The 24,655-nt window shown below is 40.5% G+C and overlaps 1 protein-coding gene across 1 annotated transcript; it reads right to left on the bottom strand.

Annotated features, from left to right (window-relative positions):
• Positions 1-49: 49 nt before the first annotated feature.
• On the bottom strand, positions 50-23,895 carry tet2 (tet methylcytosine dioxygenase 2). The gene is made up of 10 exons (XM_058059264.2): positions 23,370-23,895; positions 7,489-10,262; positions 7,323-7,413; positions 7,142-7,235; positions 6,835-7,043; positions 6,561-6,711; positions 6,383-6,472; positions 5,568-5,705; positions 4,074-4,428; positions 50-3,991 (listed from the first exon to the last, which is right to left on the bottom strand). Exons 2-10 carry the CDS (start codon positions 10,217-10,219, stop codon positions 2,631-2,633), a joined length of 5,220 nt encoding a protein of 1,739 aa, XP_057915247.2. The 5' UTR covers positions 10,220-10,262; positions 23,370-23,895; the 3' UTR covers positions 50-2,630.
• Between the last annotated feature and the right edge of the window lie 760 nt (positions 23,896-24,655).

The following is a 24,655-nucleotide window of genomic DNA, read 5'->3' as shown; positions in this document are numbered from 1 at the left end:
CACAATTATTCAAAACTACTAGTATTTTCATAACAAGGGGAAAACTGATTTTTACACAAGTCAAATTGCTTTAAATAAATATAAATTTATTGAAAAAGAAAACACCCACATCTTGGCAATATCAGGAATGATATAACAGCTTTCAAATAAACTGCATTCAGTACAATACTTACAGTTTAATACCTATGCTTAATTCATTTTTGGAGCATACCAAACTTCGGGAGAACAAGGGAAGTCTTTAGAAATAAAAACAGAAACAAAGTTTGCCTTTTTTTTTCCTTTAGTGTCTGCCTGCCTTGTATGAACCGCTAGCTTGAAAATGCAGTACTCGTATTATTTCCAGAAAGTTATTCAAGTAATGCAGATTTAGAAGCCTCTTCAAGTATGGCTCTGCTTTTATTTTTTTCTCCCTCTCCCCTCTTGTTTCTTTTTAACCTCACCTTCAACCTGCTACTGTCGCTGGGCTCTGTACAATGAACTCATCATTATTATGGACTATACAAAACCAAAAGTCAAAAAAATATATAAATTCAAATGTTAGAGCTAACAGTATCTTGACAGTAAACATGGCGTCGACAGTGAGTGTGTTATTTACACAGACTTCCTGGAAAATGTCACCATGACAACATTGAAAAGAGCCAAAACTGAGGATTGGTGATATTGAAGTTGGAGGGGCAGTCAAACCGGACTAGAAACTAGTCCTGAAATATAAAACTTTGCCATTAACTTTTGTTTTTTTTTAACGCATTTACACCCTGTTTTAAATAAAACATTATGTACTTTATTACATATACATACTGATTTTTTTTTTCCTGAAAAAAATTGAAGTGCTTTCAGAAAACGAATTTGATAAAGAAGAGTGGGTGAGTTGTTACAAATATTGTTACAGTCATTCAATTATATATCACATTAATTAAAAATAAAGAGAAAAATCATACAATTGCTTAGTGGTTATAAATAACTTGAACTATACACAGGCACAAAGACGATAATCACTGCCTTGGTCTTGCCTCCTAGCAAAAGCAAATACATTGCCCTTAATTTATTCAATAGCATACTTTCCCTTTAGTCAGTGCATATACTTTGTGTTCATTTAAGAAAACACCATCCTACTCGCTACAAATTGTAGAAAATAAAAATCAATAATGCTGAAACACTTTTTTTTCACCCCCCCTCCCAAAAAAAAAAAAAAATATGTGTGACATATTTTGGAAAAGTTGTATAGGGACACAAATGCGATGGCACGTCCCTGTTATGAATGCAGGCAATATGTTTTCTTTTTAAATGTCCCTGATTTTACAGTAACATTAAAAACTAAAGTTCAAGTAATACTTTCTAAACAGGTAAGAAAGTAAGAAATGAACTTTTCCACCTTTGTAGGTGGCATGCAGTTAGACTGTAACCAACAATTTGGAGAAAAAAAAAATACTTAAGCAAAGAATGATATGTTTTACTATTGCCCAAACTGGTTTTGAGGTATATGACATGTTGGTACTGTACATTATTTTAATAGCCTTCTCACTTCCTGAAGATTCTCACATTGTATGTTTTTAACAGGTTTGAATAGCACCCAGTGAAATCAAATTCATTGAAACACAAAGATATACAATGTATTCGGCTTTGAGCATTCTTTACAACAAACACAATTTATAACAGTAATTCCAAAAAGGGAATTTAAGTTACTGTACACATCTCACCTGTCTATCTTACAGTTAGATTACAATAATTAAAGAACCCACAGCAAGCCAGCTGCCCTCTGAAATCGACACCGAGCTTACCCTGTCTCATGCTCCTCAGTGTATAAAAAGCACATCAACTAAGCACCACAGACATAAAACTACATGCAATGTTTGCAATTCAGGTGAGTTCAATGAACCTCCTGAAAGGAACATTTGCTGACAGTAAAACTCAAAAACGTAGGCTCGTTTTCCTCCTTTTAAAATGTTAAAAATGCACCATTTGAATGGCTCATGTGTATAATATACATGTCATATGTAGGCCAAAGAAGCACCAACATAATAGAATTTACAATTTTTGCAGTCATTTGAAATATTATCATTTACAACTTTTTTCCAGAGATGCTTAAAAATGGTCAATTTCATTACATAATACCGATACATTTAATTGTTGTCAGCAAGAAGTGCTCAAAACACACTCACTTACCTTAAACCATAGTGAGGCTAATGATTTTTTACAGATTATTTCCCAGTTTTTTGCTGTTTTTATGCCATTTACAGTTAAGTGTCAACTATTGTATCATGGCATTAGAATATTAAAAAAAGACACAGACTTAGCACCGTGAATGTTGCTTGGTGAAAAGTTGGCATTCCATGCCAAGTTTGAGTCTTTAAAATTGTTTTTCAGAAAAAATAAAGCCACCATGATTTAACATTGTTTCCAGTAAAAAATAGGTCTGCATGTATGATTGAGAGCACCAGATGTTTTAACAGTGTGTATCTGCAAAAGTTGCAAAACAAAAATAAATACATCCTCAGGAGGGTCAGTTGTAAAGCTCAGTTGTGTAAAAGGTAAAAACCTGAACCGGTTCGGAGTGTTTGTGGAGACCAGTGCTGCATGTGGTCCTTGTTTTCATAAATAAAGCACCTTCATTTTTTTTTCTTGAGGGTCTTTTAAGCAAAGTGACTATAAGGTCCTGTGACCTTGGTGAAGGCATACGGAGATGTACTGACGTAGGTGTTGGTTGTGCATGATGAGGACCCCTCTATGAGTGCCTGTATAAAACGCTTATACGGGGGTTCCCCGAGCGATTCCAATGACTCCGGATGCTCACGCTTTGTCCCCTTCTTGTGGCTCTTGCTTGGTGTCCCCTCGCCGCCGTTTCTCTCTGCATCCTCCTCCTTCTCTCGAGCCTTTTCCGCCATCTTTGCCTCCCAAAGGGCCAGTCCATGTTTTGCCTCGTTCAGGTTTTTGTGCTGGTAAAAGACCAAGGAGATGCGAGTTGGGTGATGACGATCTGGGTTTTTAAGAGGTGTTGTGGCGTGGAGTTCCCGTTTAGCACACTCAATTAGGACTGAGCCGTGACTAGGTGCCACAGCCACTCCGCCAATATCAGGGTCCAAGAAGTTGTGCTCATTGTCTGACCACATTTCTGGCTTTTGTGGGGTTGTGGGTGTCTGAGGGGTTCCAGGCTCATGCTTAATACTCGATACTATGGGGCTACCCAGTCCTGTCTGTGTTTCAGGGTTCAAACACACTCCACTTAACTGAGGACCGAGCATCTTTGGGCTAGAAATACCAATTTCTTGCTTAATTTGCATATGGAAAGGTTGTTGGCCTGCCGGGAACATTTGGGAATTTTGAGAGAAGTATGGATTTGGGGATCTTCCAAATTGATTGCCGTTGCACCCAGCAGCAGCAGTGTAGTTAAGACCTCCGTGGGCTCTTGAGAGGGGGTCAATAAAACGTGGGTCTGGGGCTCCATTAGGACCACAGGGGCTGAAAGCTCTCATGGGGTGAATTGGCCTCATGCTGCATGCATTATAGCCGTTGACTTGTAAACCTGGATCACCAAAATTCGGTGGATAATTAACCTCATAACGTGGATGCACTGGATACTGTTGTTCTGAGTAAAAGGCTTGTCGCTGTTGTTGCTGTTGATACATGTCTAGGTGCTTTTGGTTTGAAGCATAGTATTGTTGGTAATTGTCAAGAGGCATTCCTCCATTACATTGATAACCAGGGTATGAACGATTAGTTCCATCAATGTATGACGTGGGTGCATGGATTGGGGTAGGGTAAGGGCTTGCTGGTGTTGATGATTGAGGCGGAAACATGCTTCCTGGTTTTGAAGTGCTTGTAAAAGATCCAGGGTGGCTGGGGAACCTGGGGTATTTGGCAGGATTTGCTGCACCGGGATAAGAGGTAAGTATGTTTTCGTGCTGTTGTTGCTGCAGTTGCCGGGGATGGGTTCCAAAGGGATGCGTTGGTTGACTTGGAAATTGGGAGGCTCCCATAGCACCTGGAACAAACCCTAGGAAAATGAAAGCAGATAAGGATTTAAAGTCGAACTGTGCCCCCAAAGATAAAATGGTTGAACATGCGACCATATTTACCTGCCATTTGAGTGCTTTGACTGATGTTTTCACAAGTACCCGCTTTTGACTTGGTTGGGGTAACCTTCTCTGCTTTGTCATGAGAGTTGTCCAGCACGGCATTCTTGTTAGCAGCTGCCTTCTTAGCATCCAGCTTCTTTTGGCGACAGGACTTTGCGGGCTCTGCAAGCATGCGAACCTGGCGGCGGAAGGCACTGAGGACTTGGATGGCACCTGACTTAATTTTTTCCTGTTGACCCTCCTCACTTCCAAATTCATCAGTGTTGGAAGCTTTATAAAGTGGCAAGACGTGGAGCTGTTCATCCTCTGGTATCTTTCCGATCTCCCTGTTATCCTCCCTTGTTAATGTACACACCTGGGAAAACACAATGAGTCAGTGACTTCATGGAGATGTCATCAAAACCAGTGATTCTCAGCTTTTCGGGTTGCGGGACCCACTATCAGTTTCACCAGGATGGACGGCATAGATAGATAGACACTTTATTCATCTTGAAAATAAATTCAGCAGTGCTGATACTACATCTGGTCCTACTACTTTGGAGCCTTTGCAGCCTCCACACTTACTTGAGTGGCTGTTATTGTGGGTTGTGTTGAAGGCAGCGAGTGTTTTGTCAAGCGTCACATGATCGAAGTTCCTGGAGATCTACACGTGAGCCGCTTTGCTTTGATCTGCAGCCTCGGCACGGATTCTTTACCTCAGTGGGTAAACGGAACTACACCGATGCTCGACCTTGCTCTTACAGCATGTAAAAATATGCTTGAATATACTGGAATGAAGACCTGGGTTCAATTCCACCCTCGGCCATCTCTGTGTGGAGTTTGCATGTTCTCCCCGTGCATGCGTGGGTTTTCTCCGGGTACTCCGGTTTCCTCCCACATTCCAAAAACATGCTAGGTTAATTGGCGACTCCAAATTGTCCATAGGTATGAATGTGAGTGTGAATGGTTGTTTGTCTATATGTGCCCTGTGATTGGCTGGCGACCACTCCAGGGTGTACCCCGCCTCTCGCCCGAAGACAGCTGGGATAGGCTCCAGCACCCCCCGCGACCCTTGTGAGGAAAAGCGGTAGAAAATGAATGAATGAATGAATACTGGAATGAGTCTCGCCACGGTTGAGTCCAAATCCATATAATTGAATAGATTACTTAAAAGAGGAGAACAAGTACGAGACTTAAGTTATGTTAAGCCATGTTAAGTTCACACTCCATGTTCTTCCCCTCCTGCTCATGCCTGGCCAAGTCCCCCATAAACATGGCACACATACCGTGGTGGCGTAACAAGCAAAGATGCGCGGATCATTCACAGACTTTGGATTGGATGTTTTTTTTTAGCAAGACCGACGACCCAGTGAAAACTGCTCAAAGTGGTTCATGGAGAATCACTGATCTAAACAGTTTTGTTAGCACATTCGTGGTAAGGTATTCAGTAAGCATTTCTGTTTAGTGTGTCAAATGCAACAAGTCTAGAAAGGAAGGTTTCCCCATTCCACTTACCACAGTGCTGCCTCCTTGCATGTTGTGGAGATCTCTGTGAGCATGAGCACAGAAGTCCAGGCAAGCAGTCACTCCAGAAAATGGACGCCCCTCCTTTCGCCCCAGACGGCAGTCAGGTGCTCTGTGTTCATGTTCCACCTGTTTTCAGATAAATGTTATTTAGATTGCGTTTAAAGGGAACCATCCATTTATATTGATCTAACTTTACTTTCTGAATGCCCCATTTTTTGTATGAATCGGTTTTTAGCGAAAATTTTCATATTGGTTCTTGTCTTTTCGTACGATATTGCGTGCAACAAGCTGTTGTATTTTACAGTTTGATGCATTTGATGCATTAAATACTTTAAAACTTGTAGCATTGCATTGAATTTGATTTACATTATTTCAGTTTTAGTTTTTATCTGACCTTTTGGAACAAATTACTGTATTTTCTGGACTATAAGTCGCTCCGGAGTATAAGTCACACAAGGCCAAAAATGTACAATTAGGTAGAAAAAAACATACATAAGTCGCACTGGAGCAAAAGTTGCATTTTTTGCAGGTAATTTATTTTAAAAACTACTTGACATTGCGTCTTAACAAAATGGTTATTCAGCTACACAAAAAATAAACATGAACAGAAAAGGGGTCCAGTGTTTATGTAACATAAACAATTTTTTAATTTATAAGTCGCTCTGGAGTACAAGTCGCAGGAACAGCCAACCTATGAAAAAAAGTGTGATTTATAGTCCAGAAAATACGGTAATAATCAAACCCAAGTTACCACTGCATCTTTGTGGACAGACAAAATGGCTTCTGTGTCCAAATGTCCTCACCTGGTTTCCATAAGCTTCAGGTGCCATATTTTTGTACAAGGGGCCCAGTAAGGTGGCCAGATGCTGAAAGTTTTGCTCCAGCCTTTCTTCCTAAAAGATAATATTTGACATGATTGCCAATATAAATAAAATGTTATACTGTAACTTCAGTTATGAATATTTTATTAGCAGGAAATACCTCTCTCACGTCATCGCCGAGTAGTTTAAATTTTCTTGGAATTTTACTCCTGGCAAATTTGCAGCCATTGTAGTACATGCTCCATGAGCAGCCAAAGGAAAACGATGCTCCACAGGCATCTGGATTTAACCCCTGACATGCACAGGTCCTCCTAGAAGAAAAGGATAGCACTGTGAGTGTCTGACACCTATTCATTTTACAAATGCAACTGTTACTATTAACATCACAGGCACTTGGCATTGGAATTGGTGTTTGGGATGGTGCTTTCACTTACTCTTCATTGAGAGCGCATCGTCTCTGGGTGAGGGCTCCATGCCTTGTTAGAGTATCACTTAGCTCGAGGTAGAGTTTGTCAGCTAGGCTGGGTTGGATGCCCTCCCAGACCAGGATTGCCACGATTATGCAGGCGGTGTCACATTTGTGGCCAATGCGTTCTCGAACCAACACGAGTAACTTCTCTTCTTCACTGGCTCTGCGAATCACCTGAAGCATTACAAATAAAATATTTCTTTATATACGGATATTTTAAGAAATGTGCTGTCTAGAAGGATCTTATTCAAAACAACAGAAATTGTGCCTACCCATTTTGCGATAGGGCATCCTTGTGTACTTTTGCCTTCCTTGCCTGTGTACACCACTTTCTCTATCCGGATGGCTTGACCATTGAAACCAGACCTTTAATTAAAATATAGATATTAATGTGCTTATAATCAATCATTACCTGGTGAATATCAAACACAGTCAAATGATAATCTTGTTTACCTATTTTCCATCATCTCCCTTATACCAGCAACCGTAGGTGCAGATCCAAGGTGTGTGTAGTAAGGGCCTTCGTCTTTTTCGCTGATTTGCTCTAAATAAAGGAATGTGTTTTTAGTATATACAACACCTTATCAGTAACGTATCCAAGGTGCATTAGGTAACTCACCAACACAATGGCATGATGCAATGTCATACTGTGTTTTCATCGGCATATCCAGGAGGCTTTTTATTGGGGTATCCAACAGTTTCATTGGGGAATCCATAAATCTCTGAAGGAGTTGTTCCTTCTTGGGTGTGGAGTCGAGCGTTTTTTTAAAAGCTGGAGTGGAGGTAGCAGCTCCAGATGCTTCAACTTTGCACATGTCTGTGTTAGTTGACAGGATTGTGACAGGCCCGGAAGATTCTACTTTGACTTTATTTGAATTCATGACAAAAGATTTCTTCTCAAACACTGGGGAAAGTTGGTATTGTTTTAGACTTTGTTCCATGGAGGCTAAGATGTTGTCTTGCTTCTTACTATTTTCACATATGGATTGTTGTTTCTCCTGCTTAATGTGCAATCCGCTTATTTGCTGCTGTGAGCCAGGCAAGTGAAATCTGGGTCCATTTTCCATTTTTATACTTTTTAGCCCATTGTTGATATCACCGGTGCTTTGAGCGGAATGAAGAGGAACCTGTCTCTCTTGCCTTTGTAACAGATGATTACGCAGGGCTGCATGCTTTTGAAAGTCTGCTAGGGGTAGGGCAGATGCCGAAGGATGATTAGATCCTCTTTGGAACTGGGAACATGGGTTTAGCTGGTGTTCAGCTTTCGGATAAATATGTGTCGATGTCTGTTGGTTTAATGAAACACGCGGCGAATAGGGTTGCGATGGTGTAGAAGACTGTGGGAAGTCCATGCTGTTGGGTGGATGGCAGTTATTCGGTCTCTGTGGATGGAACGACCTGGAATCACTGCTGCCTGAGTTGGGGGAATTTGGTCTTTGATGTTGCAGATGGGCATCTGTTGTGTTATTGTAGCTGAAGTGGTTGTTAGGTTGGGCAGGGTTGTTTCTATGTTGCTGATTAACTTGAGCTTGAGTCGGCTGAGGCTGACTGTGAGGACGGTAAATGGGAGACTTAAGTTGCTGTTCTTCAAATTGTGGTGGGTGGGACAGTGGGCGTGGAAGATTACAGTGCTTTTGTTGCTGTGTTGTGAAAAACTCAGGTGACAATACATCCTGCACTTCAGGGTTTTCACATAAGTGCTCTGACTGCACGGGGGTATGAAAATGTCCCCCAGGCTGCAAGTGTTGGTTGTGCTTTATGTGGGTTTGAGGCGGTTTCACTAAAGATACCTTGGGACTTCTTTGCTGCCACTCCGGACCGTTGTTGTTCTGGGCTGAAGCACAGTGTGTTTGGCCTATGAGTTGCTGCTGCTGTATGCTGTTAGACCCTTGAATGGCTTCTTTGAACATTCCAGGTGACTCAAACCTTTGTACGGGGTTTGCTTCCAAAATTTGACCATGAACCTGGAGACCAGCCTTCTGCTGTTCTTGCAGAGGCTTGGCTGAGAAATCTTTGTTTTCCTGCTCTGCCAACAATGACAGACAACGTGTTTGTTGCTGTGAAGGGTTCTGTTTCATCCAGTTTCCTTGATGGAGAGTCGGACACATTAAATGTCCTGACTGCTGGGTTGTGTTATCCAGACCATTTTCTAATCCAACCTGCTGTACATTTGGTCTCATCATGCCTGTGTTGTCCACTCCATGTAAGTTTTCAGGATTCTGCTGAAAATTATTGTGCTGCATCCCAAACTGCTGAGCATGACCGGACCCAGGTTCTCCATATTGCACCAAGTTCTGTATGCCAGAGTTTGTAGATGGTCCATATTTGGCCAATACTGCCTCATTTGCCTGTAGTTGAGTATTAGGCTCCTTGTGGCTAAAATGGTCTTTTATATGTTGAGGATTTGTGTTGTTTGGAAAGCACCCTGGGCCATTTTCATGTTGTTGCATGGAGTTGGCAATATTTGATGGTGGGACCATGCCAGGGAGCTGATGATGTGACGGTTGATGGCTCGATGGTGACGGCTGATGATGTTCATGTTTTTTCTGCTGGTAATCTGTTTCATGATTGTTAGCATACCCGTTTACTATATAGTTAACAGAGCTGTAATTGTTGCTTCCCTCCACAGGACCAGATGCCCCAGGTTTCCGTGGTTGTGAGTCAAGCATTTGAGCCGAATTTGGAAACTCTGAGGTCAAAGCAGGAGATCTAATATCTTCAGCAGGCAGTTTATTTGTGAGAGAACTATTCATAGCATCTTGTGGACCACATCTCTGTGGTGCAATTGACACCTGTTCTGGATAATATTGAGACAAAGTCTTCTCTAAAAGATCACCTGGTGTGGTTTCTATTGTAGAGGTGGTTAATACAGCACCATTAGGAATTGAGACGTGTTTGTTTCTTGGCAGAGGGAAAACATCTCCATTAAGAATTGTACAGTTCCTGTTTCCTAATTGTATCTCTGTCTGAGCATTGCATTGAAATTCTGATTTGTTTTTTAATTCTGAATTCTCTGAATCTACTTTAAATTTCTTTGGCTGGCTGGGCTGTAATGACTGTTCCGTGAGCTTGAAATCTCCATTCATCAACTCTCCATTCATCATAAAGCATCCATGATCCAGCAGCCCTTGTACTGATTCAGAGTCGTTGCAGTTTTCGTTTGGCCTCTTCATGGAGTTGGCAACTGCGCCGGGCTTGTAATTGTTCCAGTTTGTATCAGTGACTTGGAGAGAGTCTCCTTCTGAAAATGACCCTCCATTCTGCAGTTTGTTGGAGATGTTGTGGGATGTCCCAAAGTGTTTTAATGTCAGACTTTCTTCCGTCTCATGTCTGGTCTGGTCTGTTTCCATCTGGCCTGCTCAGAGTCCATTCACAGGCTGCCCTCTCTGCGTCCTGCAAAACAAGTTCAAAATAGATATTTAGTGAGCTGGACATATTTTTAAGTGAATGATAAATGTACATGATGGGTTTATGAAGGTTGTATGGTCCTGACGTGTGGATGGTTGGGGAGAGTGTTCCAGATGGAGAGTGCAGCATGCTTTCTTCAATATGAGTATAAGTTCTTTTATAGGCTGTGACAATCCCATCTGAAACCATTTACATCTTACATTCCAGCACAACAACCGTCTTCAAAAGGAATGTTTTATTCCAAGCCACACTTTTTTTTGTGTGAAAAACCCAAATTGCATTGTTCAGTCAAGAATACAGTGTCCTAAATCTGAGAAATCCAAGTCGTTGGGAATTAAAATACACGGCAAGGCAAAATTCCATAAGACCTGGGACTGGTTTCTTCTCCCAAGTGCATCAGTTTGGGTTTCCACAATCCTGACTATGAATGAATACTCTCCCGAGGGAGACTATTACAAGTGGTTTGAAAAAGTGTTTGCCCCCTTCCTGATTTCTTTTGTCACACTTAAATGTTTCAGATCATCAAACAAATTTCAATATTAATCAGTGTCAACACAGCTGAACACAAAATGCAGTTTTTAAATAAAACTTTTTATGATAAATGGAGAGAAAAATCTAAATCTACATGGCTTCGTGTGAGAAAACTGAAAAACTGGCTGGACCACCCTTAACAGCAACAAGTGCAATCAAGTGTTTGCGCTAACTTGCAGTGAGTCTCTTACAGTGCTATGGAGGAATTTTGGCCCACTCGTCTTTGGAGAATTGCTGTAATTAAGTTACATTAGAGGGTTTTTGATCATGAAGCAAATTTTTTATGTCATGCCACAACATGTCAATAGGATTCAGTTCAGGACTTTGTTGTTGTTGACTTGAGATTAAGAATAGATGGCAAGACATTATCCTTCAGTATTCCTTGCTAGACAACAGAATTCATGGTTCCATTTATCACAGTAAGTCTTTCAGATCCAAATGCATCGAAATAGCCCCAAACCATCACAGTACCACCACCATCTTTTACTGTTAGTGTGATGTTCTGTTTCAGAAATGTAGCTTACTTTTACACCGGATGTAATGGCCTTCAAAACACCTAAACTTTTGTCTCAACAGACCATAGAGTATTTTCCCAAAGTACTTGCGAATCATCATGATATTTTCTGGAAAAATTGAGACGAGCCTTAATGTTCTTTTTGTTCAACAGTGATTTTGGTCTTGGAACTCCATGCAGGCCGTTTTTGCCCAGTGTCTTTGACCTTAACTAAAGCAAATGAGTTGTTCATATTGCATTGCATTTAAGAGTGTGTTTTTTTTCTACTGCAGTTAGTCTAAGTCTTATTATTACACAGTTGACCTGATCTGAGTGTGTCAACATATGACATATTGTGCTCTGAGATAGAAAGCATGAGCTGGTAGAATCATTTCACTGTCTGTGTCACAACCCTTCCTCTGACATCTGTAGTCCCACAGTGTCCCAAAATGAAAGTCCTTAATCTCCCACTAATGAGCGTGTCTCTTGTTGACATACTGTAACAAAGCATTCAGCTGACTGTTTGCAGGTGGGGTGGGGGCTACCTAAAACAGAGACTGCAAGTCAATTATTTAAACTTAGATGCTTCTTTATTTAAACTTTCTCTGCATAAGGATGCAAGTGCAGCAACAATTTTAGATACAACTGTATTTGTATGAAGTAATAATGAATAATTTCATTAGTTTTACATTTCATTACAGATGACTATTGTCATTAACCTAAAGGCATTTACTTCTTGATTTGAGCGTGGTATTTCTAAAATACAAATACAATATCATTAGTATTGTATATGTGGTGTTATATGCTATAAAACAATATAGATATTTTACACAAAAAAAAAAGAAAACCTAAAAACATTTTTTTTTCTCAGAACTCTTTTTGCCTAAGCAAAATCTCTAACAATAAAAATTAGGTAATTGGGTGACTACCACTTCCCAACCCCATGTGACTTTCCCTTTGTTTTGTCTGGCGCTCTGTAAATCAGCTACTAAGTCAAGAGGTTAACACTGGGCTGCTTTGAGTGCAGGTCCATTCCTGTGGGACTCTCCGGGATTTACAAAGTGCTGAGTGGAACCAAGCAGCTTGTCACAGTTGGGTACACCCACTCTGACAACCAGAAAAAAATAATCTTTGTGAACCTAGGACAAAGCCAGAGATCCCAGCTGAATGAGGACGTGTTTGCACACATATATACAAACATGCACTGGCATTGCACTCACTATTACAGTATGTCCTACTGACTTTTTACTTTGACATTCATAGTACTATGAATGTTGTAACAGCCACTTGATTTGTTTATTTTGTTGGAGTCACAGAAATGATCATTTTGTAGTGGAATTTGAGCTTTAAACAAATCCGATGACACAGCAATGATGCAGGTTATGCTAAGGTACTTGCTGGAAGGTGTTAACTTTGATACATTTTGGTTTTTTTTCTCAGAGCATGTGTTTTCCACAAATACACACAGTTTGAAATGATTCAACCTTCTTAGCTTGTACTGAGCTGTTTGTCTGCAGAAGTCAGTGCTTTTGTCTTTGCCGTTTTATTTCCTCCTCTCTCTTGTCTTGTAATTACACACAGGTTACTATTCATTACTATTACTCACTATTATTTGTCATTCATCTACTTCCCTCTTAGTAAGCCTGTCATTTAGCCAGTATGTTTATGAACCTAGCATTTAAAGTCCCCATGGCACCAAAACACTCATTTTGTTATTTCAGCTATGAAATATAACATTGAAAGTAATATTTCCTGTTTTAGATGTGTACTTGAATATTGAAATATTTACAAAAAAAATACAAAATTGGCAGTTCTTCGGGGGTTGGAGGAGGCTGTGTCACCCGTAAGTGTTGTAGACTTGAACTGCTTGCAGTGACTTGTCTTTCTCGCCTATATTGCCCTGTCCAGTGAATACATGTTCTGTTTTGTTTTTTTACTAGAGCTATTCTCCAAATCTTAGAGTAATACTATGGGGTTTTGTTCCATGGCCAATTGGTCTTCCATTTTCCAGTGATCTATACATGTGGCCATTTTTTGTTGTTGTGATAGTTATCACAGCACAATGTCAGTGAATGTTATTGTGTTATTGCTGTGGATATGTCACTTCCTTTTTTTGCTGGGATTTCACGGCTGCATGTGTTTGTATCTGTATATTCTGGCAGTGATGTCACCCGGCTCTGAATTCCTCCAAAATACCGGCTCATCAGAATGTCTGATCCATTTGTGATAGTTGTCCTCATCTCTCAAGCAAACCCAGCCATCATCATTATTTACAGGGGGATATCGATCGGTCCGATATTCTTCATTCATCCAGGTCATTATTCACAGGTCACATCTATCTATTAGCAGTGCATTTTTTGTCTCACTGATCTTAATAATAGTACATTTTATACATTTCATTTGTATTATACTTCACATTTTTGCAATCTCAAATGCTAAAGAGGAAAAAACAAAGCTTATAAACAAAGGAGTATAGTATAAAAATTTGAATTGAATATTCTATGCACAATATATAAAATAATGCTTTTACAGATGAGTTATTAGGTCTCTTTTAAAAACCTCAACAGTCTCTGATGCCATTAAATAGTCAGGGAGGGCATTCCACAGAGGAGAAGGCCTGGTTGCCCATGGTGCGGTGCTTGTTCTCGGGACTTGAAGGATGTTTTTGGTTGTGGACCGAAGCATGCATAAGGAAGTCTGGGGGGTTCCTTGAGTTCCTTGAGGTATTGGGGGCATGTCCGTTATGGTTGAGGAACTGAGACCTTATATTCCATTCTAAATGGGATGGGAAGCTGGTAAAGAGATTTCAGAACTGAGGTGATGAGATCGTATTTGCGGATCCTCATCAGGATCCTGGTAGCACTGTTCTGGATGTATAGTAGTCTCCGTATGATCTTGCCAGGGAGTGCATTGCAGTAGTCTAGCTTGGAGAACACAAAGGCATGGTGTAGTGGTCAAAGTTTGGCGATGTTCCTTAGGTGGTAAAATTAGGTCTTGCAGAGATGTTTGATGTAGTTGTCAAAGTTGAGTTGCGAATCAGTTTTTACACTCAAATGGTGACGGATCTGGAAGGGCCCAGCACTGAATCCTGAGGGACACCGCAGGTGTGGTTCTGTGTCCTTGCTTTTCCCAGAGCCACGTAAAATAGGAGGTGAACCAGCTACGTATGGAGAGTCCAGTAGTCTATTTAACGTTCGACTGTGTCGAAGGCATCCTGGAGGATGAATAGGGATGTGGAACTGATGTCTGATGCCATCGGGAGGTCATTGGTTATCCTGACCAAAGCTGTTTTGTACCACGTATGCCTAGTTTTTTGATATTCCAGCTACACCTCAATGGAAGTGTTGTTGTAGAAATCTGGACAGTCAGTCGCCGCCTATGACTGTAGCCTCTAGAGTTCGGGGTTTGCTGCGATGGCTAGTGGCTAGTCTGGTTGGGGTTAAGGGTTGGACTGTTGTACAAAGTGTGATCACTTGGGGAAAAAAATAACCAAAAATTGGTGAATTGTTATGCCATTTTAAAAATAAAGTTTATGTGTTATTAAACCTTCCTTCCAAAAACAAATCAATTTCCCTCCAATAGATTGTCCTGTATGAAATATGAGTGTCCATAGTTGATGCCGACGAGTTGCCGTGACTTGGCAGCCGTATGTGACATTCGCCCCTCACAACAGCTGCTAGGAGACTCCAGTCCCTATCATTCAGGTTGAGACCTTGGCAGTGAGGCTAAAGAGCACTCCTGCTGAAGAAAATACTTGGCAGTGTACAGCAGCATGATAAATCAAGCATTTGTTTCTATACCGTTTTGTGGCACAGTCCAAAAATACCCTGTATGCAAGAGATTTTGCTAGATTTCAAAGAGATCCCTCATTTGTGACAGCTGTTTACCGACAACATTCTCTCCCTGTGCACGTTGGTAGTGAGTATATAATCTTATCTGTGCCAGTGAAATCTCATCCTTAACCCCTGCAGATGAAATTAGGTCAGATCATTTGTATCCTGGAGGGGTTTTAAATCCCTCCCCTAAATATAGAGATGGACTGTGCAAACCCTACAACCTATGACAACATTTGCACAACTTTGCATTCCAGCTGACAATGCTAACTTTATCTCTCCACATTCCCCTCTTTCACCCCTCAAATCTCTCCCTTATTCCTCTTGCCAGTTAAACCAGATGTCCACTCGTCATGATTCCTGCAGAAGGTTCCTGTAAACATTTGCGTGTTGTTTTTTTTTTTAAATATTATGACCTATGTGACGATTGGCAGTGTGGAATGACATCTTTGTAACAAATCTGAGGGCCATGAGAAAGTCAGTTGTTGGACAGCTTAAGAGAACAAACTGAGCCACAGTTCACCGAGTACTTTTGTCGTCCTTATGTGCTCACTGATGGTCAATTGCTCATCAGGCATGTAAGGACAGATGATCACTTATGCTCTGCATCTCGCCAAGTTACTTGGTCAGGCTGCTCACACTTGTGATTTGCGTCACATGGTGCACCGTTGGTTTACAATGTTCCTCACATGGTCAGTCTTACTGTTGGTATGAACAAATCATATCGTCTGCCCTTGTTAGGGAACACAAGCCTCCTCTGTCTGCATCTCTATTTTTTCATTCTTTCACATTGATGTTGTAGACACAGTAGAAATACATAATGACAGTGTTATCCCAAAATTAACAGCACATTTGGATAAACTTTCTGTACTCTCTATCTAGTACCTCTCTATCTAAAGCAGCCGTGTTGGAATGTTAGGAATTTTTGGCCAAATAGTGTGTAGTGTCACTAACTTTTTTCTTCCCCCTTCAAAGACATAGTCCAGGTGTCTTTTCTAGGGAGTGAAATTTGTATTTGTCATTGCAGATAGTAACCCCCTCTCATTTCTCTCTTGAGTAACTAAGTAAGTTTAAGTTTTAGTGACTCTTGTTTGGAGATTTGATCTCCTTGTTTGTAAGCAATGCTAAAATGTTACTTATGGGGAGTTCTGGAAGGCAGATGTTAAGGTTCTTGGTTTCCTTTACAGCCATGGAAGAGGAAATGTGACTCATGAATAAACTCAGGTCTACATGTGCAGTCAGGTACACTAGAACAGTTGCTCTTTGAGGCTTGCGATGGCCTAATTTCAACATTGTGATGCAACTGTGGCTGGACCATGTGGTAGCCTGAAGGAACTGTATTCATGGTGTTTTTCTGTCTTTTACGCTAATGTTAGGGCTCGTCAAAAAAGATCAAAAGATTGAGTTAAGCTTATAACATCATATATTTGGTCTGTTAAAAGGCAAATATAGCGAGTCTGGTTTGAGGTACTATGGGAAATACTTTAACAGCATGTAATTATTTGGAATATTGACTCTCACATTGACTGTCATGGGTATTTTTTTAACAAACCGTAAAAATAGAAAGGTTTTATGTGAATGCCACACAAGCAGATACACATATCGTTCATCCTGATTTTTCTTCTTACATTTTTCAGACAAGAGTAAGTGTCTGATGGATATAGTCACAAAACAGAGGTCATTTTCCCCTGTTTGTAATTTGCTCCCAGGAGAACCTCCTCTCCCCCCTTCACAAAAAGGGAAAGAAATTGTTCTTTATGTCTAATGCAAAACAGATGTTGCTCACTTGGCTGGGAGATTCCTTTTGCTGTCTTTGTCCTACTGCTGCTTGTGGTCTAATTGCATTCATGTGTTTTGTATACAGGTATATGTGGTTTTATTTATATCACATTTTAAGCTGATATGAGCTGTTTATTTGATGAATTTTATTGTTTAGTAAATGGGTTTTTAGTCAGTACTTGTTTCTTGTGCAAATGTGTATTTTTTCTATACTATTGTACACCATATAATTTATCTCCAAGGTAAGGTGTTTGTTAGTAAGCAAGAGAATCACCGCTCATTTTCATTTGAAAAACTTAAGTGCTGTAATCAGTGTAGCCCTCTTCAAGATATAAGAAAAATATACACGTTTTTATGCAAGTGTTCCTTTGGACATCAAATCATCCATCCAAGAGCTCATTCCATAAAAAAAACTGTCCAAATCATTGTGATGGTTTGGCGGATATTTTATTGGTCCCTAAGGGTTTTCTGGGTTTTGTCAATTAAAAATAGGAAATGAGGGAAATGATACATTACTATATATGTTTTCTCCAAAACAACCAATGTAGATTTTGAGGTCATTGATTTTGTTTTAGCTTTTTAAAGATACAAGGACATGAATGGTTTTACTGCCTGTAAGGGGCGAGGTTGAACTGCCTGAACCAGCTGAACTGGCTGAACTGCAAACAGCTTTAAATGAACAGAAGTAGGTTAGACCAAGCTTTCATAGTAATAAAAAACTATCAAGTTGAAAAGTTGATCAAGTATAGGTGTTTGGTTTTACATGTTTGACAGACACCCCCTAAATGCTATACTTTTTAACCTGAATTTTCTGTTATTTCAGCAAAAAACGAGACCATAACAATCACTACTGTCATGAGTAAGAACACATTTCTAAATGTAAACCAAAATATCTCAGTGTCATGGTGTATTTTGTCAGATTAATGTGTTCCAGAGGAGGTCACTGCTGATAGTAAACCGCAGTTGAACCTTAGCCGAGAACCCAATTCGTCAGGATGTCTTGGATCTCTCTTGTTTAATCAGCTGAAACTGGACAAGACCCTTCATGAAAGCGAACCCATGCCATGATTATCAAACCTTTTATCCAAAGAATATTGAGTCTAAATCCTTTCTCCGGAGGCTCTGATTAAGACTTCTGCTGCTGAGCGTCCCAACTGCTCCAGCGTACCCCGAACCCCTTACAAATCTGCATGACCCCTTCCAAGCTGATTGTCTTCTTGCCCTCCACCCTTTGTCTGTGCAACAGTCAATATATCTGACTAACTTGATGAACTGTGCACAGAGAAAAGTTAATTTATTTCAGACTACACGGTAGCCATGGTTACCATCTTATGAGTGCTCCAAAGACCATCTGGTCTGAACATTACCTCGCCGTTACTGACTGCAGAATAGGTTTGCTGTGGTGCGCACATATGTTTTGTACATCTACCCTGGTGATGAAACAAGAGTGTCAAATATACACCTTTGGAAATTATATATGATAATATGCATAGCTATGTTTGACTGAAAATAAATAGGAATAAAAGAGGCTTTCATTTTGACCCTATTCATTTTCCCTGCAACTGGTATGAGTCATGGATTAGTACACAAAGCAAAGTGATTAAGAAATTCAACTGTCAGTGTTAATTTGTCCATTAGGCATATGCAGTCACGTGTAGAGAGAAATGTTTGTTTTACAAAAAACGTTGAGCAAAATTTGTTGCTCATCTTCAACATAAACAGGCAATGAAACTATTATGGTAGGGAAATATAAACATGGTACTCAACACGCATGCCAGACCTGTTTGTTCTGAATTCTGTATAGACAAAACTTTTGGTGCATTAGATTACATTTTTGCAGAAGTCTGAGCTCAGGCATATTGACTTGTCGATGCAAAACTAAACAATCTGATTTCCTTTCTTTGTCTACTCGGTGTGATTCCTATTTTCACTGATTTAAACTCGGGTTATGCTTGATGCACGTACATGCCGTGCGGAAATGAGACCTGCGGAATCAGAATTTTGCACATTTATTGTCAGTGCATCATATTTTCCCCAGATGATTGGCGACCTATCACTTTCTGAATTGGTGGTGCATTTTTGCCACCTCTTGGATGGCCACTTTTCCCTTTAAGAACCTTGCCTTCATATCCACTTCAAGAACCTCCACCACCAGAAGCTTGTGCTCATCTGCCATGTTTTTCTACGCAGGACCATAGTTTTTTAATTTCCTAGGTAAACGGAAGCAGAATGGGAAAATTTGGGCCACACGGACAACACACAGAGGCGTGTTGTTGCAAAAATGACTACATTTGGCTGTGCAGACCTCATAGTTGCATCAAGCATAAACCTAGTTTAAGGTTTAAGTAAAATTTTCCATTACATGAAGGTGGCCTCACAGATTTAAATAAACTCTTCACAAAAACTTAATATGTACAGTACACAATAACCGTCTTTGAATTTTTTTTTGTATGTCACTTGATCAGAAATGACCAACATTGAGTAGCTACTTTACATGAACCAAGGGTCATTATGTGCCATCGTAAGAAAGGATGTTGCAAAATCACTTTCCAGTCAGAAATAGAGCGGAAACACTCCCCTTATCACATAGATGCAAAACCAGTGTAATTTACTTTGGGCAGTCCAATTTAAAAAGCACCAACTGCTGGTTTGCTTCATTCCACTTAGAAACCCCCCATAATGGGGTCGAATGGCTTGAAGGTTGACAGAAGTAGTCGGTGATGTCATTCAAAGCCTTTGGTTGGGTTACGCTTTTGAATGCCATTTAGGACCAGCTGTCTGTCTTTGTGCTTCATGTATGGACAACAGGGGGCCATGGGGCCTAACGTTTTCAATGACAGCTACTAGCAGTGGAACCCTCTGTATCTGACAGACATTTTGGGAAAGAGCCTACACATGCAGTTGTTTAGTTGACCGTGAACGCCACTGAAATTGCACTATCATGCAGGGTGTGGGCAACAGGGTAAATAACTGCCTTTGTCATGAATAGACAAAATATCGGAAACAGATGAATTACTAGTCCTAGTATAAGAACGGAAACTTCCTTTGCCATTTAATATTTGTTTAGGCTCCAAGTTCTTACAAAGCCCAATATCTACAGATTATTGAAGCAAGTCCTTTTCTGATGATGTAATGTGACTTTACATGTTTCAAGCGCACATTCAGATAGCAGACATGGTAAAAACATTGTGTTCAAGAATCATTGGCGCCTAGTACCGGGCGAGTAAAGATTGTGTTTAATTTGGGATGCTTACGTAACCACTCGCTTCCCGCGCTACCGAACGTGAGTATAGTGTTTGTAAACAGAGCGGCCATGTGCATGCGCCCATGTGGAGGAAGGTTTTCCGTCACTGCCCTCGCTGTCTCAACCCTCGGGGTAAATCCGGACATCGATACATGGTAACAGGGACCGCACCTCTCACCCTTGCCATGGTCACCTTAACTTGAAACTTGTAGCTTACTCCATAATTATAATCGCGCCGTATTATGTGCCTTTAATTACTTAATAACCAGTAGTATCTGGATTAGTCGGATGTTAGTATGCACATTCAGTTTCACTTGTTGCGCGTTAGTCACCCCTCACCACATCAGTGTTTTTCGAAAAATACTGTATGTAAGGATGATCACCCCCTACTGTTAGTAAAGAATGCATATTTAAGCAAATAATACATACTTTATGCCTAAATGAGGCATTTTCAAGCATTAATGGCATAATTGACTAAAATGCAAATATAAAAGATTCAGAAGATACATTCACTGACATAATGTTTTGTGGTATTTGTGTTCAGTGATATTGTATGTTCAGTGAGGCACAGACTTGATCACCGGAACAACAGGCTTTAATTGCAGCTTTTTAGTTATCTCGCAATAGGCATAATAACATAGTAATAAGAATAATTTTTGTCCTACTGTTGCGGTCGAAAGCCACTCCAAGCTAAAACGCAACTCTGAACCTCCAATGTCACTTCCTGTCCTTCACACATCCAGAATACATTTGCACCATAGTCTACCATATTGGGTAATATGCATGTAAACATGACAGTAGGGGTGTTATTTCATGTTTACAGAGCTCTAATTATGTTAAATGTATTTACATAGTTGTAAACAGGTTTTCAACTTATAATTAAGGAATCCTACTTCCTGGAAGTTATCACTTATCACGGTCAGGTCTGGAACCAATAAACCATGATTCATGAAAGATTAATTTGTCATTAAGCTCATGTTCACAACAGGTTTTAAATGTTGTGTTATGAATGTCTGATATGTGCAAAAATGACACACTTTTCTTTTTCACTATTTTTCACACTTCCTGTACTGTCCTTGTGCTGCTCCCCCATCCTTGTGTAGCCAAACAACCCCCCAATAGCATGAGGAAAATCAATAGTCAGGAAATCAATACCAAACTCTCTATTTCGCCATTTTGTCTCAGGAAAGCAGTCAAGCTTTGACCAACCGGCATTTAGTGCAGTCTGAAATGTCTAACCTGTTACTGAGTCTGTTATTTGTGAAACTACCTCTTGGGTGGAAATATGATGCGTGGACTGGACAGAGCAGGGTCAGAGGTGAGGGACTGGGTGAGTGCTTGGGTATTGTAAGTGGCCAGCATTGTTGTGGAACGCTATGGCAACTGGACATTCTTCTCTTAAGGTGATATTGTCTTTGCCATGGGAGTTGCATAAAGGGGAGTTAAACCCATGACGGAGGAGCAATCCAACCACACAGCTTTATCTGGAGGTGTGGATAGATGAGCGTTGCAATTTGAATGCGATTGATATATTTGGCCCTTCCCCCCACTGCAGCCCCCGATTGGCCGACTCATGCGCCGGGTGTCTTTTCAGGTTCTGATGTAAGAGCAACAATGCAGATTCTCATGAGTACACATGTAATATAGCATCTGTGCACATTACCAGAAAACAAAAGGGCTTAATGGGCAAACATGCAAACCATGCACAGGCTTTAGTGCCAAATGGATAGCAAAATACTACATTTAATCCACAAGTTACATAACTGACACATCATCCCTGAAAGTACTTTGACTTCTACGTATATAAAATGCTGTGTTCTGATCACAATGTAGTTTAATAAAAAAAAAAAATCAGTTAGGACTACAATTTTAGCATTGCTGCAAGCCAAGCAAAATGTCCTGTATGTAACATTTCCAACACTGTTTCCCCAATTAAGTCCGTCACAATTCTCTACCTTATAACATTAGTATTCATTAGTATTTACCAGAGGCACATTGTAACAACATTTCAACTGCAGCTTGGAGAATACACAAGTCAAATACACAAACAGGGGGGGGGGGCTCTGTTGTACTCTAATGGCCTATTTAGATGTTAATCATTAAGTGACACTTTGTGAATGCAGATAAAAAACATAACAACTAATTAGCTAGTTGTCGTTAATGCTAGGCCTAACACCCATTAATACATCTGAATTTACACGTTATTGTGACTTTGTAGTACTAATTGCAATGCAAACCATTATCACACGGTTATCAGTTGGTTGCTATGCTGGTTTAGTACACAATTGCCATCACATTTACTTGGAAAAAATTAATTTAGAAAGTGTAGATATATTATATAATACACACACATACATATATATTTATGTATGTATATGTGTGTTTGACTGGAGATGCATTTCTAAACTGCTACTTACTACTATCTCAAATATAGAAAAGGATAAACCAGCCACAGAATTCCTGTTGCTTGAAGTTAATGGTGTGTTGGGATAGAGTTTCTTCAAGTCTCAGCTTTCTGACCTTCTCTGCCTCCACTGCACTCTTTGCCTCCAAAATTGTCCTTTCTCTTTGCCTCTCTAAGGGATTTGCCTTTGTGTCTGCTTGTCATTCAGCAGTGAAAGCAATGGAAGCTGATTCACTGAGATACACAAAGCCAGAAGGTATTTGCTACTTTGCTTACAGTCCGACTTGGACTTTTACTCCCTTACATAGTCTGTACACAAAACTGTGCTAACAGATACACGGTCAAACAGAGATATGCAAAGAAAGCTACAGATACAGATGCGTTTATGAGAGTAATCACGAAAAAGAATATGCGATATGCACACAATTTTAAATCCACCCTTTTAAAGATACCTTTAAAAATTAAACGTAATGCTCAGGAGAGGCAACGGAAAGCAGTACGTGTGTATGGAAAAACTTGAAGAATACAAATGTTCCATTATGTATTCCAAATCAGCAAGCACTATGAATGCTACACTCAAAGAAAACAAGAAAGGTCTGTTAGATTCAGCTGGCAAAAAAAGAAAGAAAAATGTCAGCCATGTTGGAGTAGCTTTATCTAAAATCCCCTCCTTATTATGCTGGCTCTTGCTTTTGCGGCGGGGGACGTTAGCTGTTTCTTGTATGACTCTCAAAACCTCCAAAAAATAAACGTAGTGTTATAAGAGGAAAGAGTAAGCAGAGCATTAAGCCTGTGTGTAAATCCTCACCTTCTTTTGCGTCCCTCCACTTTGTAGAAATTCCAACAAACCGTCTGGATCTCCTCTTTTACAAATCCTAAAGGGCAGCCATCTTGCTTCCTTCTGTTCTTCTATGAAACAGACTATCCTCCACATCAATATTCATGCAAACCAGTCTGACGTTTGCTCTCATCATCAGGAGAAGCCGGGGTGTCGCTGTTTGCCGGTTCGCAGAATTGCAATATATGCGACTCTGGTTTAAGGCAGTCGAGGCACGCAGAGTTGACAAAAGAATGTGCGGGTCGAGGGGGAAGAGCCTTGCTTCGCCGGCAAACTCAAACAGTCACCAAATCACTTTCCTGCTGAGTCTTTCCCACACAAAGGGACAGGTTTTCTTTCCCCCCTTGTGCACCCTCCTCTCTTTTTCTTCTTCCCTCAGCCGTACACAATAGTGAACACTATGATGGCTGCCCTCAAGCAATGGAGTGGATTCAGGACAGGACTCCACCCCCCACTTTTTTGTTAAATATTGCACTGGTCTCAACTGTCTAACTCTGGCAGCGTAGATGTCTCCACCCCTTGTCTCTCTCTCAAGGAGGAAGCCCAGTGGCTTCTTTTTTTTTCCCTCCTTTTTCACCGTCGATGCATTGACTTCCTTCCATTTTCTTTCTAGTATCAGCCACCGGTTACGCAATTTTCCCATTGACGGAGTAACAGTGCCAATGTTTTTGCAGTAACAATCAGATACCGGGCCAGTTTGGAGTGCGACCAGTTTAGAAATGGACTCATTTCCACCGGCTGTGTCTTATTTTTGGTTACGCTTCGGCTGGCTGCCTCTCATTTTTAGGACAACGCTGTAGCCCTCATGCAGGCAGCATTTTTTTCTCACTGCGCCTGCCAAGACCCTCCTCCTGTTGACACTGGCCACGTGGATTTGTAAGATAGACAGCAGAGGGGGAAAGCCGCCCCTGGATTTAAAACCACTATATTGACTTACCAAAAAAAAAACAAAACTAAAAATTAAGCTTGTCTGAACAACGGTGGCATCCTCTGTTGTGTAACTTACATAAACACAAACAACTGAACATTTTGCAGAACACCAACATCCAAAACTACTTTTTAATCTCCCACTGGCAACAGGTGGGTTTGAAAATAATCGGCCTTTAGATGCAGCTCGAGCTTAGATACAGACCCCTCCTCTTTTCCACCAGCCACTGCCTTGCTTGCAGTGACATTTGTTGACTCAATAGTTTCAGGCTCAGAGCAGAAAAGGAGATTTGTTTTTACACAGAATGGGGGAGGGGAAGTGGCCAGAA

Source organism: Doryrhamphus excisus, linkage group LG9 (assembly GCF_037039965.1).
Source record: "Doryrhamphus excisus strain RoL-2023G ecotype Guam linkage group LG9, RoL_Dexc_Guam_v1.1, whole genome shotgun sequence".
Taxonomy (NCBI): domain Eukaryota; kingdom Metazoa; phylum Chordata; class Actinopteri; order Syngnathiformes; family Syngnathidae; genus Doryrhamphus; species Doryrhamphus excisus.
The sequence above is the reverse complement of the archived record's forward strand: the minus strand, read 5'-3'. Positions and strand labels throughout refer to the sequence as shown.

Coding starts and splice junctions, on each gene's coding strand:
- tet2 (XM_058059264.2), bottom strand. CDS start 10,219: ATGGAAACAGACCAGACCAGACATGAGACGGAAGAAAGTCTGACATTA. Junction 6,473..6,560: donor TCGGCGATGACGTGAGAGAG/GTATTTCCTGCT, acceptor ATTATCTTTTAG/GAAGAAAGGCTGGAGCAAAA. Junction 3,992..4,073: donor TCAAAGCACTCAAATGGCAG/GTAAATATGGTC, acceptor TCATTTTCCTAG/GGTTTGTTCCAGGTGCTATG.